General features: G+C 39.3%; 4 protein-coding genes across 5 annotated transcripts; 1 reads left to right on the plus strand and 3 right to left on the minus strand.

The window, feature by feature from the left end:
* Nucleotides 1–1,981: 1,981 nt before the first annotated feature.
* On the minus strand, nucleotides 1,982–5,524 carry LOC103943264 (MACPF domain-containing protein At1g14780). Its single transcript, XM_048585183.1, is given in 12 exon segments — nucleotides 1,982–2,078; nucleotides 2,081–2,224; nucleotides 2,227–2,396; nucleotides 2,398–2,612; nucleotides 2,614–2,715; nucleotides 2,718–2,751; nucleotides 2,962–3,033; nucleotides 3,035–3,194; nucleotides 3,935–4,053; nucleotides 4,055–4,108; nucleotides 4,227–4,231; nucleotides 5,390–5,524. Coding segments are annotated over 12 exon segments (1,233 nt in total). The 3' UTR covers nucleotides 1,982–2,055.
* A 37-nt stretch (nucleotides 5,525–5,561) lies between these two features.
* Nucleotides 5,562–9,731, minus strand: LOC103943092 (alpha,alpha-trehalose-phosphate synthase [UDP-forming] 6). Its single transcript, XM_009353290.3, is given in 5 exon segments — nucleotides 5,562–6,121; nucleotides 6,782–7,055; nucleotides 7,132–8,023; nucleotides 8,026–9,133; nucleotides 9,428–9,731. Coding segments are annotated over 4 exon segments (2,544 nt in total). The 5' UTR covers nucleotides 9,116–9,133; nucleotides 9,428–9,731; the 3' UTR covers nucleotides 5,562–5,833.
* A 3,845-nt stretch (nucleotides 9,732–13,576) lies between these two features.
* LOC103943094 (heat stress transcription factor A-8) lies at nucleotides 13,577–16,361 on the plus strand. Of its 2 annotated transcripts, XR_666710.2 has the most exons (3): nucleotides 13,577–14,008; nucleotides 14,797–15,887; nucleotides 16,028–16,361. XR_666710.2 is itself a non-coding variant. In XM_009353292.3 (2 exons), exons 1-2 carry the CDS (start codon nucleotides 13,769–13,771, stop codon nucleotides 15,799–15,801), a joined length of 1,245 nt encoding a protein of 414 aa, XP_009351567.1. In that variant the 5' UTR covers nucleotides 13,577–13,768; the 3' UTR covers nucleotides 15,802–16,361. The 2 variants fall into 2 exon arrangements, 1 of the variants encoding a protein (XP_009351567.1); XM_009353292.3 differs by having other exon boundaries at nucleotides 14,797–16,361.
* LOC103943093 (vacuolar iron transporter 1) lies at nucleotides 16,277–18,794 on the minus strand. The gene is made up of 4 exons (XM_009353291.3): nucleotides 18,515–18,794; nucleotides 18,344–18,429; nucleotides 18,017–18,131; nucleotides 16,277–16,836 (listed from the first exon to the last, which is right to left on the minus strand). Exons 1-4 carry the CDS (start codon nucleotides 18,757–18,759, stop codon nucleotides 16,539–16,541), a joined length of 744 nt encoding a protein of 247 aa, XP_009351566.1. The 5' UTR covers nucleotides 18,760–18,794; the 3' UTR covers nucleotides 16,277–16,538.
* Nucleotides 18,795–19,132: the final 338 nt, after the last annotated feature.

The raw sequence follows: 19,132 nt of genomic DNA on the forward strand, positions 1-19,132 counted from the left end.
AAGTTAATAACTAGATAGCTAGGGTTGTGGACCACCCTATACTATAATTATAGGGAGCTTAACTTTAAAAGACATGACAGCTTCATAGAGCTTGAAGCACTAATCTCATTTTACCCTTGCGCCATATTCTTCATTTTTTACTACCTATTAACAGATTTCTCGCATCGATCTCATTAACATTAAATGGATGGCAATTTGTATTACACATACATATTCTTCCTAAAGCTATTCCAGTCTACTTTTTTAGCTATTGCTAATAAATTTTTAGGTTTAGCATGCCACATTACCAATATCACCTCTATTATTTTTAACTTGACCGCATATTATTAGATATGGTGTTTTAGCACAAAATATCTAGGTGGTATTAGTAGTGAGTCTCTTACATATCAACTGTATCTCTTAGGGTATATCTCTGATACGAGAAGTTTATTCTCCATTGGGTGTGTTTGTGCAGTATGTTAATGTTAGATCATTAGCATACAACATGGTGTGTGTGTGTGTAGATTTGTTAACTTTCAGGAAGCAGGTTAAGTAACTGTAAGCCAGCATCCCAACAATGTAAAAATAAGGACCTTAATACGAGACATATCTAGCTAGTCCATCTTTTAATTAATTTAGGGTTTAGATTTCGAGATTATTAACGGTTACCTAAGGTAACTGCGTCATGTGTTCTTGACTACTTGTTAGGGGTATACATATTTTATGGGTGCTCTGGCTTAAAAAATGATATCATCTGCTAAAGCATATAGTGGTCCTAGGCCTCACCAATCACCATGGATGCAGCACCTAATTACGGAGTAATATAAGGTCCAAGGTTGGAGATGAAAGATTCCCGACAGCTCTAGCTTTATAATATTAATACATGAAAATATAGCTCCGTTGGTTAATATCCAATAGTGGTTGATGTGAGGAATATATTTTGGACTGAAACAACTGCATGCTTTCACGTTTAAGCACATGCAGTGACCCTTTATTTACATATGGCTGAAGAGATACTGCCTAGCATATGGCCAGAGTCATAGATTGGTAGGTAGGTAGGTAGGTAGGTTGTCCTAGTGTGGGGATCATACATGTAAATGTGCTCGAAATTACAAAGTAAATCTTAGCAACCGTACGGAGTAGGGGCATATAAACCCTAGGCACGTTTCGTGGGGCGGACAGGATGAGATTCATATTTTGGACTAGTTGGGTGAAGATTGAATTGGATAGGTTGGGCTTTTCTTCTATTACTTGGTGCAGACAAACTTAACTGGTTAGGATTGGATTAAAACAAGCCTTAACCCACCGACTCACTTTGATTCCCTCACGAACCGCAACCCACTTGTTACACCGCAAATCTACGCAGAACCCGAATTTGAACTGTACCCGCTGCTGCAAATTGAACCGGAGTCAATCTCTATACCCTCTGATCTAAATCCACCAAAAAATCGCCGGTCACGACCCGTTCTCAACACTACTCGTGATGAGAGAGAGAGAGAGAGAGAGAGAGAGAGATCACAGTGCTGACAGAGGGAGGACGGGAAGATTAAACGCGAAACTGCTAACCTCATGATGGGATATGTAAACTATGTGAGGATAAATTAGATAATTCACTCTATTGTTGATTTATATAATTCATCATATTCTATCTTGTCTACTTTTTATTTTGACACAACAAACAACTTATTGAATTTTTAATTGATCGCAACTCATCCCAACTGGCTCATCAAACAGGCCCTAATAGTTGACTGTCCTTTTACTCTCTTTTTAGCTTCTGTTTCATACACACGATGGTCTAGAAAAAGATGAATTTGAACTCGGATCCAAAAATGCGGCCAACATTTAAAAAAAATAATCGAATGAATTAGAATTTTAATTTTTTGGCGATAGTTAATTACAAGTCCACTCAAATTATTCTGAAAAACTATTAAGAAATAGGAATCTGATAAATTTGAGTTATCTACAACCTTGTAATATAAACTCTCCAAGTATTACTCTTCGCTGTACATTTTTAGAGCGACAAAATTACATAAGCTAGCTAGCTTGTGTGCAATAATTTACCAAAGAATTAAAAAATTAGGCTTCTAAATCCACAACTTGTACATCAAATCTCGGAGGGAGACTGATGGTGACGGTGAACATAAGTTTAACGAAGAGAACTTGACTTGCAAACTTATCTTCCCCTTCACCAAGTTGAGCCTAGCTCCAGTGACAAACCAATACCCTGGACCGCCTTGTGGGCCCTACACAGATGTGACATATCCACGTACTTCACAAACTTCAACTGCAGTGGCACCGGAGGCCCTGTCGGAAACACACTCGAGTCCACAATCATTTGATCATCATCGGGCAGTACTTTCTCTCTCTACCAGTTACTCCCGGAAATCGATGTACTTATGGCACCAAAGAGGCCTGACGGACGACTTTTGGGAATGTTCCGGCGGTGGTTCAGTCCAATTTGATTGGACAACAAAATGATCTGAGATTTTGGAGAACAAGAGCCGAAGATGGACGACATTCTTTGTGTCATGTTTCTCTACGACAAGCTGGACCCCGCACACTACGAAGGACGCATCTTTCTTGGAGGACATCTGTTTGGGGTCGTGTTTTACCAGTACGGTGCACACATGGGAAAACTTTTTTCCAGTTTATGGCTTCAAAGTAGCGGTCGTCCGCAATATCATCTGATCGTCGCCATGTTGGTGTGTCATCTATCTTGTTTCGCAACATGAATGGCATGTGTTTGATAGATGTTGGAGGTGGACGGCTAGCCTGAGATCAGATCACAGAAGGCATTTTTCATCAATATGTACATATTCTAGCATCGTAATGTTGTACTATTAGGGTTTCTCAGCGTGATCAACAAATTCAGTTTATCACTCTATCGATTTGACAATTGTTAATCCTTTCTATTCCGAATCCGGCCCGCTGCATTATATATATGTGGTGTGATTTCTCAACGTGATCAACAAGTAGTAGTACCTGTTGGCTTTCCTGCCCTCAAGATACAAGCGCATCCCTATGACAGGCCTGTTTGCAACCCTAACGTGTGCAGTTTACATATAGCTGAGGACTCATCAAGCAGACGTGGATTGCAGGGGACTGAGTTGTCCTATTTGAGACTGGGCCTAGAGCCAGCTCATTCAGAACCGGAGCCCAAAGTTTGTGGGCTTGAAAGACTAGAAAATATTGCAGATCAGCTATTGGAGGCGTGTCTGTACGTAACCCATACACAATTAAAAATAAATAAAAAGCCGAAGCAAGTTTCTTAATTAATTAATAAGCTTATTTTTAGTTATGCCTCCTAGAATTCGATTTAATCTTACTTTACCCTATGTAATTAAAAAATTCGCTACTTTACTCCCTGAGACTCATAGTGCGCTCCACTTTGCCATCTAAAACTCGATTTTGATCTCATTTTATCTCTTGAAACTTGAAAGTCGTCTCTATAAAACTCAAAAATCACTCAACATTGCCTTAGATCTGTAATTTCTTATGTGGATTTGATTTGATTGCGCCAGGCTAATCCAAGTCATTTTTATTTTTTTCATCTCTTCAATTTCTTTTAAACTTAATATTATCTTATTGTTAAATGTTAACGAATAATGGAGATTTATAATCAAATTTATTCAATATGTGGCATTGTCTTCTAGGGTTTTGGGTCCCACGTATGTTGACCTATAAGTTTCAAGGACAAAAAAGAGAGTATACAAGTTAAAGTATAACAAATTTTAAGTTTCAAAGAGTAAAGTAATGACTTTTGAGTTACTGTGTGCAAAATGAGGTCAAATGTTATTATAGGAGCATAGCTAAAAATAAGCCTAATTAATAAATTAGATTCAAACTAAGATATAAAAGGAAAAATGCGGTTTGTCTTAATCAACTAATTCAACTTACTTTTACATTAGATGAATACTTAAGAACCAAAAATGTGTTACATATTAGTTAAACTTACATCGAAGATAAAGGTTGATGTCATGCAACAAGAAACCTTTACCAGACACATCTTTGAGGAGAGTAGTGATCGGAATGAAGCTAAACTAAATCGTGTCTGGCATTGATGGAACCGTGAGGCCACTCGCAGTAGGTTCTGGCTAGCGGATCGCCGCCTTTTTTAGAGCATACCACACTAATTTGAAATAATATTCCAATCAGTCATTATTACAAGTTTGCAAAAATCCAAAAATTTAGGGCTTCTAGTTGATTGAGGAGTATCATATACGTTGGCTAAACAAGCGCATTAGTACTTTCCCTGCGTACACCACCAGATTACAAGTAATTACAATTATAATTTTTGAATGATTTGCACTTGAATTTCTCCATGGTTTTGTCTTCACGTTAATTTCTTCATCTAGATTTTTCATTGGACTTTTGTTGAACTATTTACACTCTTTTGCACTTATTGCATAAAATACAGGTGACTTTTGCAGAAAGCGCGAAACCGACGACGAAATCTCACTCTTAGATTATTAACTTTTGAGTTGCTGAAATTGACCCAGGTTAATAAAGTGTCCATAATATGGACAAAAACGTATGAATCAATGTCAGGCACGTCATTTGTAACATATTTCTTACAAAAAATTAAAAAGTTATTTTTATTTAGTTGAACTCCCATACCTGACTATACATGTAGATTTGTTTGTAGGGAATTTCAGGCCCGTATTTCACATGGCTGAACCTACGTACGATTTCTTAAACTAACAAATTCCCGAAAGTGGTCACGGAAAGCTAAAATACCTCTTAAAGTCTTCTCAACCATTAAAAGAGTGACTGTCGTGACTTTGCCCGTCTTTTGCTCTCTTTTTTTTTAATGAAGAATAAAAAAATTATGGTGCGGGACCTTGATAAAGTTCAAGTCTATCTACTCCACTACCTTAATTATTTTAATGATTTAACCTATTTTTCTACTTTTAATAGGCCGGATTTAGATTCTCTCCTGAGTAGGGAGTCCTAATCCTCCTGACCCAATAACACAAACCGTTAGATTGTGATTCAACGACTACAAATAGAGAACCTCTCTAAAACTTATAATAATTGTAGCCGTTAGATTAAAATCCAATAGCCCGTGTTATCGGATCAGGAGGATTTGGACCCCCTGCTTAGGAAAGGATCCAAATCCTAATGGGCCAAGGGAAGAAGAAGAAACCCATTAGCCGTAGACATGGGCGAGGATCCAAGAATATGTGACAACAAGAGAACAACCTTAGGAATCAAACAAGAAACACGACAGAAAACGAGGATCAATGACGACCGGGATTATGATTCCATTTGAGAACAAATGTGAAGAACTTAGCATATAAAACACAACAAACGATACCGTACAAGACAACTTAAGGCTTAAGGTATGAATTCTGCCGAGTTACCAAGAAAAGCAACACAAGAGAGCCCAGCCAATACAAAAATGTATTACCCCATTCACACCGGAGATGTTCGCTTGGGGACTCACTCTCCGGCACCCCAACTGCAGCCACTCCGGCGGATCCAAAAAAATGAACAGATTTTTAACATATGCACCGAAAGGGTCGTCCGGTATATCAAACGACATCAATCTGCTAGGTGAAACCAATCAGACATAAGAAAAATTGACATGAACGAGGTTTCCCTCGTTTAAAACTGCCGATTATCAAATGCGGTGAAACGAGTTCGGACTTCATGCACAAACACATTTACAGCTTTACAACAACAAATGCGAAAAAAGTATCCGATTGCACAGCTTCTCATAACACTACATACTTTTTACATGATGAAAGAAAGAAGCAAGGAAACAGAAGCACCTGTGAAATACACCGCGCAGCCTTCATTGTGGCAGTTACAAAGAAAATGAGACAATGCCCTATCTTTATCTTTGGTAAACTTACAGAGGTACAGTTTGCTCAGAGACACATGCCAATCCCTGCATCAACCTAACAATCTCCGCGGCATCATCCAGATAATACTTGGCTTTGCTGGGTTTTTTGCAAACTGTGCACGCAAATACTTCTGCTCTGGGAGCAATGGACGGGCCTGATATGGAACTTGTAATTACCTCAAACATGTCTTCATCAGATCGGTCATCCCCTATGCAGAGAACAAAATCTGGTGACATTTCCCTTTCTTGCATGGTGGAAAGTAGACGTTTTGCTACAAGTCCCTTGTTTACGCCCTGCATACACACGAGAGTGTTACAGCTAATCGGGATATTGTAATTCCAGTTCAGCAATCTGAGTCAACACACATTGCTTATAACAGTAAGTCCCTTTGTTTCAAACTTCGCACTTCACATGAATGCTTCACATGATCCAATTAGTACCCGAAGCCTCGTACATTGTAGATACGAGATAAGACATATCAGGAATCAGGATATAAAGGCAAAATTCCACAATTCATACGAAGAAAAGTTTTCACACCTATGCAACCAACTCAATAAGCATGAACTTCATGAGTAAAGAAAACTCGACTAATCATTAATGCTAGAGGAAACAAACAGAGAATACTTCATCTGTTGCCCCGAAAAGGACCATAATCTTTTCCAAAATTTACATTTGTTAAAAGCTTAAAAGTATATACTATACCTGTTTAACTCTACAAATTTTCGATAAACACATTTAAGATATAAATAATACCAATTAACAGTCTTGGTTTCAACATCTAATTTTAGCCTTGAGATTCACCAACTCTCGACCCTCTCCGAACTTCTCATTGGCTTTTACAGTTTAACATGTGTTACTAAGCTTGTGTACAGTTTGGATAACAGTCATACAGATTAGAGCAAGTTTTTACAGAACAACATAGATTCAACTTAACAAGGGGGGGTGTATCAAACCTGTGGCTTAACCTCAACTACATTCTGCCCGGTTTTAACAGTAACTGGTTCATTAGCAAGCACACTTTCAAGATGATCCACAAGTTCCTTAGCTTGGCATGATCCAAAATCAGGATCCGCATCCTCATAACACCACACAAGCGCAGTTTCCTTGTCTTCAATGGTGGAACCATCAGTTGTTTCAGTGTAAAGCTTCATTACCGGCTCTGCAATCTGCTTCCAACTACTGTCCGCAACCGGTACACAAGTTTCCCATTCTGCATCTCGCTTTAACCTGTTTCCATATAATCGTTATTTTTAATTTAAACTGCATTTCCATAAGCATAAAAATTGATATTTGCACAAATTACCGTAGAAAGTATCCATGCTCAGCAGCAATTCCAAGTTTCTCACAAGGAGAGAACCATTCAGCTAGTACTTTGCGACTTTTCGCACTAACAATGAAAACCATGTTGTTCTTGTCTCTGCACAAGCTATTCAGGATTTCAATGGATTTAGAAGTCGGGCTCTTATCAATGGAAGCCTGAGGCATCAACGTGCCATCATAGTCGAGAAGGATCGCCCTAGTTGTAGTCCTTCTGTAAGCTGACACTATATGCTCCATAGAAAGCTTCCTGAAGTTTGGACCAAGGGCCACAACTCTGAAACTCAACCCGAACCCAATACCCCAGGCCCTCTGACGCAAATGGCCCTTACATGTCCTTTCCAAATCCTGGAGGAAACTACGGGCCCAGTACCCAACATCATGCGTGCTGACATATCTACAATGCTTCTCGTGCCTGAGCTGTTTTTCTGGCTCCGCCATCTCAAGGGCACAGTCCATTGCATCTGCCACAGCATCAATATTCCAGGGGTTCACACGAATTGCTCCGCTCAAAGAAGGAGAGCAGCCAATGAACTCGGACACAACTAACATGCTCTTCTTCGGGATGGACGGCTCCAACCCCAAAACTTTGTCCAATTTCGCATTTCCTTGCCGACCGATTATGTATTCATATGGAATTAGATTCATTCCATCCCTGACAGCGGTCACCAAGCAACACTCGGCAACAACATAATATGCAATTCTCTCATAGAACTTGAGTGGTTCATCAATCAACACGACAGGCTTGTATCCGGGTCTCCCAAACGTTTCATTAATTCGCTTCACAGTTGAGGATGTCTCTGCCTGAACTTCTTTCACGTCTTTTCCCCGACCCCTTGCTGGATTGGCTATCTGCACCAACACGACCTTCCCTGCCACTCTGGATGCTGAACAAGCAGCTGCTCCATTGCCAAAAGCTTCAGACTTATACCCTTGAAAATATCCATGTCATCAACTCCAAGTAACATTGTCCTTCCCTGGTCAGAGAACTGTTTGATAAGCTCAGCAACCTTGGCTTCCGTTTCGGGTAGGCTCAAAACGGACTGCAGCTGACCCATGTGTATGCCAACAGGAAGAATCTTGATGCTAACAGTTCGACCATAATACTCGAGGCCTATATAACCCCGCTTGGATTCATACGTAAGACCAAGCATTCGACTACAGCAAGAGAGGAAATGCCTTGCATAATCAAATGTATGGAATCCGATCAAATCAGAATTTAAAAGGGCTCTCAGAATCTCTTCCCTGACAGGCAATGTCTTGTAAATCTCAGACGAAGGGAACGGACTGTGGAGGAAAAACCCAAGTTTCGCACGGTTGAATCTCTTCCTCAAAAAGGTCGGCAACACCATCAGATGATAGTCATGTACCCAGACAAAATCATCTTCTGGGTTAATCACTTCCATGATCCTGTCTGCAAAAATCTTGTTCACTGACACATACGCTTGCCATAACGATCGGTTGAACCTACCACCGAGGTCCGGCGAAAGGGGCAGCATGTAATGAAACAGCGGCCACAACTGTTGCTTGCAAAACCCATGATAGTAGCGGCTGAAAAGATCTGGTGGGAGAAAGGTTGGGACACATTTAAAGGTCTCCAGGAGGAATTGGGAAACCTCATCTTGTTCGTTCGGGTGAATCTCCTCCTTAAGACAACCAACATAAATCACTTCAATCTCATCATCCCCCAAACCATCTTTCAATTGGAGGAGTAGCGAATTCTCATCCCAACTGAAAATCCAACCCTTACTGTCATCCGTCTTCCTCTGAGCTTTTATGGGGAGCTGGTTAGCCACAATGATGATTCGGTCACGTTGGCTGGACGATGAAGACGTGTACCCTTCATCATCCACATCGGACATCACGCCGGCCACATTCATAACTCGTGGGATTCGCCGGCCAATTCGGCCAAACGAGTCTCCCTCGCCGGACGCAAGCTCTAAAAGATTGGAATACGATTTCGACACCATTTCTTCCTGGCTACATATCTTGCAAGATAAAAGCTTTGAGAAGTGAATCGAAACAAAGGGAACGGATAAAACCAAGTACTTTTCTTGTTATCCGGGTAAGAAAGAATGGAACAGATTCAGATCAGACGCAGCACAGAAATACATGACACCCAAACATTCAACTAGACATTGTCGTCACACTTTCTGAGAAAAGTATATAGACTGGAACCGAAACCAAAGACATCAACAGCAATAGCAACAAGAAGAGTAATAAAAAAAAATTTAAAGATCCAAACTTTCAATGATAAAATTGAGAGCAGTTTGAGATGTTACCAGCGGCTGAGATTTTTGCAGAAAACCCTACTTTTATGTTCGTGGAATTTGAAGAGACGGAAACAAGAATATGAAGGGTGATGGAAAATCTAATCAAAGATTGTAGGAGACAAAAGAAGGCCCTAAAATCTGGTTCCTTTCCATGGGACTTTCTCAGTGATCACAGTCTTCTCTTATAAGCTCCCCTCTCTCTCTCTCTCTCTCGCTCTCTCTCTCTCTCCCCACCCTCCCATCTCTTTCTCTCTCTAAAGAGAAGAGGATCAGACCAACTGAGGCAAAACATAAAATAGTGGGGGATAATGTTTCTGGGCAATTTGCTTTGTTTTTCACACAGTTACTAATTTAATGGGTTTACTTTGTTTTTTTCAAAGAAGAGAAAGGATAATTGAAAACGACGAAAACTTTGTAGCCGTCAGATTCGGTATCAGTACGGAGGCGACTAGAACGGACGGCTGGGATGGGTTTCGGAAGAGAGGGGAGAGAGTAGTGGATTCCGCCTCTGGTTCTTATCCCTTGTCCTTTGGTGTTTCCGCCACGAGGCTTCCTGCATTGAGGTGGGACCCACACGAGGGGCTTGTCCATACCGCGTAAGCACTCTGACACAAAACCTTATCTGTTTCTTTTGTTTCGAGTTTTACGGGGAAAAATGGCCGAACCGCCGGCTGGGTACATTGTCATTTTACACAAATATCTAGAAACAAAAATGTCACGCAAACGACGTGTCGCTCTCTTGTAGTTAGACGTGTCCCAGGTTCTTATCCAGAATTGAGGATTTGGATCCTCTCCAGGGTAAGGGAGATGAATTCTCCTGATTCAAACACATAAACCGTTAGATTTTGATTCAACGGTTATAAATAAAAGATTTTTTTTAAATTATAATAATTTTAATCGTTTGATCAAAATCTAACAACCTCGTGTATTTAGATCAGAAGGCTCCGTCTTCTTCGCTTAGGATCCAAATCCCAGAATTAATCCTAGTAGTTTAATGGCGTACTTGGACAGTCCATCAGATCCAGCTCCAACCCTCCAAGCTGAGGGAAAAAAAAAAGGTTAAAAAAAAATAATATCCACTTGCATTACATCATCGAGCTTGGACCGCATTGCTGACATGGCGAGCCGGTGACTTCCAGCTGTTGCCACGCTACCCGTTTGAAATTCTAAAAGAAACGTGGTGATTTATAAATGTTTGTAAGATGAAGAAAACGTTTTCAGTAGAAATATATTTAGAAATAATTTTTATAAAAACACAAGTAAATTCATGTGTGTAAAGCAAGCTGAATTAGTGGATGAGATTTTCATGCTGTTTTGGAATATAAGATATTTCAGATTTTTTAATTTTTTTAATATTTTATTCAAAAATATAAAAATCAAAATTTAACAATAAAAAACATAGGATATTTATAGAGGATTGTAAAATTATTGCTGGTGTATAAAATAGATAATTAAATTTACAAAGTAATTTGTCGTCTAATTTTTTTATATTTATTCGAATAAGTATGCTTTGTTGTTGTTGTATGTAATTAGCATATATAGTTAATAAAAAAAATTAATTAGTAAATAGTATCAAATAGTTTAAGGATAATACTTGAGTGATAATTCATGCTAAAGTACTCACTCACCTTTTAACTTTGTCCAATAACATTTCAGTGTTGAATTATTTTAAAAAGCAATAAATATGCTCTGTTAATTTCTTTTTAAACTTTGAAAAACAAGTGGCAGGCCACATATTTAATTAGGCCAATCAAAAAGTGATAATAAAGTAGTCACCTGGGGTACCTAAATATTATTCATAGCAATAGTTTGGATAGAAAAATGGATCTGGCTTCTCTGCCCTCCCACTTCCATACATTCACATCCTCTTCTATTTGTGCAGTAACAGTTAAGACACGTCAACATTTTATATTACTATTGTTTTTTGTCTTATTATCGCTATAAAAAAGTCAATATAAAATGTTAACGTGGCTTAACCGTGACCGCACAAAATATGAGGGGATGAGAGTGTATGGGAAGTGGGAGGGCAGAGAAGCCGGGTCCTAGAAAAATAACATAATATTGCGACGACTGTCGGACATAGCCGCTAAGGGGCCAAGTTTCAAGCAATCAATGAAGCCTGGACAGGCCGAAACATGTCGTAAAGAGTTGTGATCCACCACGTAAAGCATCGCACGCTCACGAGAGCCAGTTTCGATCCCTCATAGCAGCTCCAGCGTGTGCTGGAGCCCGATGGACAGGGGCATGAACAAGGCCAGAAAGCCCGAGCAAGCAGGTCCAGCGTGTGCTGGCAAGGGAGCCCGAGGGAGAGGCCCGATAGAAGTTGCCAACCCGAGAACCCGAAGGCCACGTGACGCAAGACTGACGTCAGGTGACGCAAGGCTGACGCGGGTAGGTTCGGTGCTCCGTGTAAGCTGCTTTTATGGAAGTGATTCCGGCTAAGAGCTTGGCCAGAAGCGCTTCCATAACTGCTCTATTCCTGACTCTGAACTCTTCTTCCTTCTTGTCATCCTTTCTCCAGTCGAGATTGTCCTTGAACTTTCCGTTCAACGCGAGGAGGCAAATGCCATTGCTGGAAGCGATTCTGCTCGTGGCGGTGCGGAGGTTGATGACTTTGCTGAAAGTTCTTGATAATCTGCTATGTTTTGGTCTCATGGTGGTGTCCATCTGCAAATAGTGGAAGATCAAAGGACCCGTGAGCAAAGAGAGTTCAAATTGCTGGTTGGAGGCATAAAACTTTGGGTTTGATTTGTGGTGTTTAGGGGAATAAAAGGTGTCTGAAAGGGAAGGGATTTGTCGACCGGAGAAAAAGAGAGCGGGAAGGAAGATGTCGGTAAGAGAAAAAAGGGAAGATGATGAGGGAGAGGGGAGTGAGAGACTGGGAAGGAAGAAGAAAACAAAAATGGTAGAAGTTTCGGGAAGAGATTGGAAAAGATAAATTAATAATATAATATTAATTTATACAATTAAATAATATAATATTAATTATAAATAAAAAAATACTAATATTTTATTACCTATTGTCAGGGCTATTCAAAGCAATGGTGGATATGCAAAAGGCAGTTACTGTTCATTGGGTCGATTAAATAGTGAATAGCCTGGGGGAGGGTTTCCAACGGTGGCACTGGACATATGAAAATGGCCAAACAGGAATAATGGAATATGATATATTCTTACTACTTATTCCATAAGATTTGCTTCAAATTTCTTCAGTGTGTAAAAATGATTTGTATATTCATATTCTACCCAATATGTTTTAAGTTTGATTTTTGACACGCGTGTGAATCACAAGATGATAGTTTATAAAGAAACTAAAATATCTCAACATGTCCTTTGACTCTCGAAAAAAATAGACTGTTATAGATAAACCATTGTACAACTTATTTTCTTATATATTGCGACTGCTACAACATCAAAATCAAATAATACACTTCTCTTGGTGGGGGAGAAGTGACTTGGTTGCCTTTATTAAGACTAGTAATTGTACACGTGTTATGCATGTATTTGTATAAACGATCACTAAAGTAGTTGAAATATTATTAGGTACATGCATTGCATAGCATGTATACAATTACTAGTATATACTAAATATAACGTACTAATAATTTGATACATTATATATTTTCGTTAGAACCTTCGTTAACTGATGACGTGTACGAATAAAATGGTTAATATTTTGATGCTAATAATTGTGATATTAATAATAATACCCTAAACCTCCGTCAATAATGATATTATACTACCTTGATGGAAATTGTGCTGTATAATGTATAAAAATATCCCAATTTTGGTAGATTAGTATTAGTGAACGTTAAAAACCAAAAAACTTCTGATAGTAAATTGAGATTAACCCAAAAAATTTAATTTCAGTCGTATTAACTCATGTTTGTGTACGACTTTTAATTTTAAACCCTAAATGTGAATCTCTAGCCTACTCATATTCCGCACCGTAATCACCTCCATTAACCCAAGTGGCTCATCCTGAAATAAGAATAAAACAAAAGAAAAGAGATCGTCACCTAATCGGGCTGGACAAGGCCCATTTTATTTTGGGTTCGTACGGATAGAAACCCAACCGGGTTGACCTCGGCCCACTCTTTATGTTCCACGTGTCAACCGCACACGCCAAAACCAGATACAAAACCAGTTTGTCTTTCGAATGTCCCAGAGAGCAGAGACCATAAACCCCCGTCAACACGGCAAACACGAAGAAACAAAGATCGAAACTTTGTCGTCAAAACTCTACACTTTGCGTCCGATTCCATCCAATTCCACTGAAATCCTCCGGGGAATTTCCTAAAACCGAAATCCCAAATCGAATTCAGTTTCAAAATCTTGGCTTTCTTGAACATGGTGAAATCGGCGGAGAAGGGCGGAGGAGATGGGTCTGGGCCGTCGGGGTCGGTGCCTCCTTTTCTCAGAAAATGCTACGAGATGGTGGATGACAAGGACAGCGACAGTATAATATCGTGGAGTGAAGCCGGCGACAGCTTTGCGATACTGGACATGGCCCAGTTCTCGATTTCAATGTTGCCCAAGTATTTCAAGCACAGCAACTTTTCTAGCTTCATGAGGCAGCTTAATATTTATGTGAGTTCTTCTTTTTTCTTTCTTACCTTTTGATTTACTGGGCAAAGTTTTTTTCTCTGTTATTGCATTGTTGGGGTTTCTCTCTATGTTAGTTGGGTTTTTTTTGTTTTTGGGCTGAATTGGTATTGGTTTGTGCAATTATGCTGATTTTTTGTATTGGGGTTTCCGCAGACTTGTTTGTTGTTGTTGCTGTGACTTCTTGTTGTTGTGTTTGTGCCAAAATATTAAATTGTTGCACATTTGTAAATGATTGTAAACAAGATGAGGTTGAGAAGCCAATGTTCTTTCCTGCAGATACTATTAGTTTCAATAAAGTATCTATCTTGCAGTATTTCTAATTTGAGAGTGTTGCATTTTTTGGATTTCCTTGAAGTTGAAGTTTATTTGGAATTGAAAATTTTCTGTGGTTAAAAGATTAAGTGGCATTCAAAACGATCTGTCTAAGATGGGATCCTTGACCTTTGTTGATTTGTTGAATATTTTGAATCAAGAAGTTGTTTTTTTGAAGCTTCAACCATCTCCCTTCTTTTTCTCAATCTAATTAAAAGGTTGCCGGTTAAGGTTGTGCTTCAATCTCAGTTCCCATGTATGCTTTCTTGGCTGAATTTGGATATACTTGAGAAACAAAGGGAGACAGAGTTGGATGGCTTTTCTTGTTTTTCTCTTTTGATGTATGCATTGTACGTGCTCTACAGAAACCTCTGCGTAGATCTGTATGACTGTAAAAGTCATGTTTTTACTTGAATTGTTAACTAGTTGTGAAGTACTGATGAATCTTAATGTTGCAGGGGTTTAGAAAAATAGATCCAGATCGTTGGGTGTTTGCAAATGAAGGATTTATTCGAGGTCAAAAGCATTTGTTGAAGAATATTGCTAGAAGGAAACATCCTCAGGGCGCAGATCAAAAAAAGATATTACAGCAAAAAGACAATCCTGATATACCGTCTGAAAATATTAGTGAAAATGGTCTGTGGAAGGAAGTTGAGAACTTGAAGACTGATAAAGTTGCTCTGAAGCAAGAGTTGGCAAAGCTTAGGCAGCACCAGGAAATTTCACAAAATAAATTGCTCCTCCTGAGGAACCGCCTTCGCGGAATGGAGAAAAATCAACAGCAGATGCTGTCATTTCTAGTGATGGCCATGCAAAGTCCTGGATTTCTAGTTCAGCTTCTTCATCCAAAGGAAAATAGTTGGCGAATTGCTGAACCTGGCGATATAATAGAACAGTGTATGGATGATGATAGACCAGTGGCTTCTGATGGTGCGATAGTGAGGTACCAACCACCCATGATCGAAGCCCCAAAGCCTTTAGTCCCACCGAATTCAGGCTCAGGGAAACAACCTGAAGTTGATGCTTATCTGGGTGGAATGGAGGATTTTGTTGTAAATCCTGATTTCATGAAAATGCTAATGGATGAAAAGTCGAGCCCTGTAGAAACTCATGCTCCATATACTCTACCAGATATATCTGACGATGGTGCATGGGAGCAGTTTCTTTTAGCTAGTCCTTTCTTAGAAAATATTGAAGGTACAAAGGAAGATGGCGAAGAGCCTGCTGATGCTAGAATGGAGGTGGAACCAATGGTATCTGATCTGGATGAATCACAAAAGTTTGATTATTTCGTTGAGCAAATGAAGAAATCTCAGAACTTTGCATCGGAATCAACAGTTGATGGATCTAATATGGAGAGCTCTCAAAACTTGGAGTTTATTACTGAACAAATGGGACATTTGGCTTCTGACTCTAACAACATGGAACAGAATCAGGAAAGCAGAAGGACAACTTCTGTGTAACTTAGGTTTTTTCGATCAGCTCTAGTGACACGTTCTCGTGGACACTTACCAGTCCATCTCTCTTCCACAACTCAGTTTTAACTAATGTAAGTTGGTTCTTATCCTTCACATGTATCATAGCGTGTGTGGTTATTCTTTTATGCTGTCGTTGGAAATCATCTTTTCATTCATCGAGGCTACCTGGAGTTTTGTAGACTTGCGTCTTCATTATTTTTCTCGTTGACAGCTTTTGGTACGTTGGGACAAGCCGCACAATTTTGCATGATCGTTTTGTTGGGAAGAGGTGACATGTTTCATAATTTTGCTCTGTTTCTACATGTAATTTTGAGACTTCTTTCGTCAAATCTAGTAGTTACTTGATTCAAGAGAGTTGGAGAATCGTCTGCACCACTGCAGTGTTCTTGTTTTTCATAGCTTCTGCAACCTCGCATGGTATAGTTTTGTAATACCACGTTGTACCTTGTAAGATCAAGGGGGCACCAAATACTGTTCCTATTTTCTCAATACAATTGTAAGAACACTTATTTTTCGAAGTAATTGTACGACATTTTCGTGTACAATACTCTTATTAGCTTTCGACGAAAAAGTAAATATACGATCACAGGATGCACGTATACCGAAAGGGTTTGTTAAGATAATGAGCAACATTGGAATTTCGAAACATGAAGCGAAACGCACAAAGGTAAATCAATCTTAACACAGACAAGGTAGTTTGTATGATATGATAGAACGAGTGTTCATGGATGGATGGCCTTTGCCAAGCCAAACGCGGCCGCGGATGCTATGGCTCCGATGAGCGCAGTCTGGAAGGCACTCCGGAAGGGTTTGTTATCGGTGAAGCTGCCCTTGGCGTACCCGAAGATCAGCAACGCCAGCAAGGTCACGACAACCGATGCAACCAGAGCTTCCCTGGCCCTCGGAAAGAAGACGTAAGGAAGCAAGGGAACTGCTCCACCCAAAACGTAAGCAACGGCAATGGTGAGGGCGCTGTGCAAGGCTCTCCTTGGATCTGGCTTTTCCAATCCCAGTTCAAACCTGAATCATCACTCAAATTAACTTAATTATAACCATGTCATGCAATCCATTTGGCTTAAGCTTAATACTCGATGAAATCTTAGACTACAATTATAATTAAAACAGAAATCTTGTCGGGCATCATTGTGATAGAAATTAAGGAGTGCAAATTAAACCAAACACCTGCTACCAAATATATTTTGTCATCAACAACCCACCAATTGCACTTGCAGAATCAATCTATGCATGACGTATTTGGTATCGACAATGTTAATTTTTGTTTTGATATTATTGTGTCTACAACGCGTGGATACTTTTATTGTTGACGTATTATTTACCAATGTTATTAACTGTATCGATATAAGTGTTATTTTAAAAAAAAGAACCGGCTATTTTAGGACACTTTGCAATCTATCAGTGAAAATTCTAATTAGTTAAAAGATCAAAACAACTGATATCCTATCAGAATAGCAGATACCTACCCCGTGAAGTGTATGATATTCAACAACCAATGAGTAAAAGATTTTGTAATGATCAGCCGTAACACAAAATGCATAATAATATTAAAAAAGTGCCCCAAGTGGAAGTGGAAGTGGAAGCGGAAGTGGCCAAAAGTGCTTTTTATGCGTTCACAGTGTGATGAAGGACCACAACCACATGGATTCAGTCCACATTTCAAAAGAGAACCCAACTTTTGATTAAGCACTTCCAATGAGAAGATATTGGCTTTTTATAATTGCATTCGGTAGTGATGGAGGTGTTCACTTGGGAGAGCAACTTTTTTAGAACAGATTTATCGTTATGTTACGTTTTAGTTCAATAATGTATTCTTATATGGAAAAAATTTTACACTTAACAATATATTATCAAATATAAAACGCTACGTAATTGTAAACTTTTCTATATAAATCCTTATCCTTCACTCGTCAACTAGTCCTAGTTAGCCCCCACCACGTGCAGTTCACAGAATATCCACATCGCTTTACCTACCTTCACAAAAATCTTGGAAGGAAAAGAAAATATCTTCCTATCATTCTAAGTTTCTTAAGTATATACACACTTATTAGAAGCAGAATTTTTTAGTCATGATTAAATAAAGCTAAATCATGGAGAGTGATATGAACTTATGTGCAAAGGGACGAATAATGTTCTGACAAACCGACCTAACTTACGATTCCATAATTTATGTAAAGTAACTTACTTCATCATGAAGTCGAGCCATGCTTGGGGCTTCTTCCTTAGAGCATTCACAACCGGTGTATACTCATGCGGCTGTATTCCATACTCCGCCAGTATCTCCGCCACTTCTGCCGCCTCTGCAATTACCCCGTCATAAACGAAAAGAAATTTTATTATTCATATACAAACAAGCAATAGTTACCTTAATATAATCTAAAATATTAGAAATGAGATTCAAACTTAGGTATAAGCACTCCGCTCCAATTAACATGACCAGGACCTAATTAAAGTATAAACTTTAAAACTAATTGAAAATTAAATCAAGGGAGGAAAACAATCCAAATTAAACCTGTATCAGGAACGTTTGCAATTTCTTCTTGTTCTCTCCTCAGCTCCCTCAAATAGTGATCCGATTCACTTTTTGCGGCCAGATATCTGCGTAATAAATTATCAACGAATCAATATATTACCAAACGAGCACAAGCTGTGATATCAAACAATAGCGGAACAGAGAGAGTACCCGCCGAGTCCCATGGAGATAGCACCGGCGGCGACTTCGGCGATGCCAGCAGTGAGGACGATAGAGGACGTGGCATTGGCGCCGGACAGTCCCGCAGCGAGAGCGAACGGCACGGTAAGACCGTCGGATACGCCGATGATGATGTCACGGACGATCTCGCCGGCTGTGAAGTGCTTCTCCGTGTGCTTATTCAGCAGCGCTTGCTTCTCGGGGTCTAAGCTGGTCGTTTGTCCGTCATTAGCCATTGAGAAAAAATATGAAATAGGGTTTTGGATTCGTCCGTTTAAAACTAGGTTTCTTCGAGGAAGAAAGAAAGAGCAAACGTCTGAGATATCGGAGCGTTATATTTATATGGGTGTCTTTTTGTGCATAAATTGGGGGTAATCAGTATCCAAATTTCCAATGATTTTAACCTTTTTGTATGCTCCAATCATAGCCTAGCGTGCGTCAGGCGTGCGTGGATTTTGCTTTTTCAGAGGAGAAACTTTAAGGATACTATTCTAAAGTGAGAATCTACCTGATTATCGGCCATCACAGTTTAACGTCAATTCTTATGTTAAAATTATAAAATATTATCTAAAAAAATAAGTTGGTAAATAGTCCATATAGAGTTTGCTT

This window comes from the organism of the source record quoted next, unplaced genomic scaffold, assembly GCF_019419815.1.
Source record: "Pyrus x bretschneideri cultivar Hongxiangsu unplaced genomic scaffold, Pyrus_bretschneideri_v1 Contig22, whole genome shotgun sequence".
NCBI lineage: Eukaryota > Viridiplantae > Streptophyta > Magnoliopsida > Rosales > Rosaceae > Pyrus > Pyrus x bretschneideri.

Coding starts and splice junctions, on each gene's coding strand:
- LOC103943094 (XM_009353292.3), top strand. CDS start 13,769: ATGGTGAAATCGGCGGAGAAGGGCGGAGGAGATGGGTCTGGGCCGTCG. Junction 14,009..14,796: donor TGAGGCAGCTTAATATTTAT/GTGAGTTCTTCT, acceptor TTAATGTTGCAG/GGGTTTAGAAAAATAGATCC.
- LOC103943093 (XM_009353291.3), bottom strand. CDS start 18,759: ATGGCTAATGACGGACAAACGACCAGCTTAGACCCCGAGAAGCAAGCG. Junction 18,430..18,514: donor ATCTCCATGGGACTCGGCGG/GTACTCTCTCTG, acceptor TTTATTACGCAG/ATATCTGGCCGCAAAAAGTG. Junction 18,132..18,343: donor TGCAAACGTTCCTGATACAG/GTTTAATTTGGA, acceptor GGGTAATTGCAG/AGGCGGCAGAAGTGGCGGAG.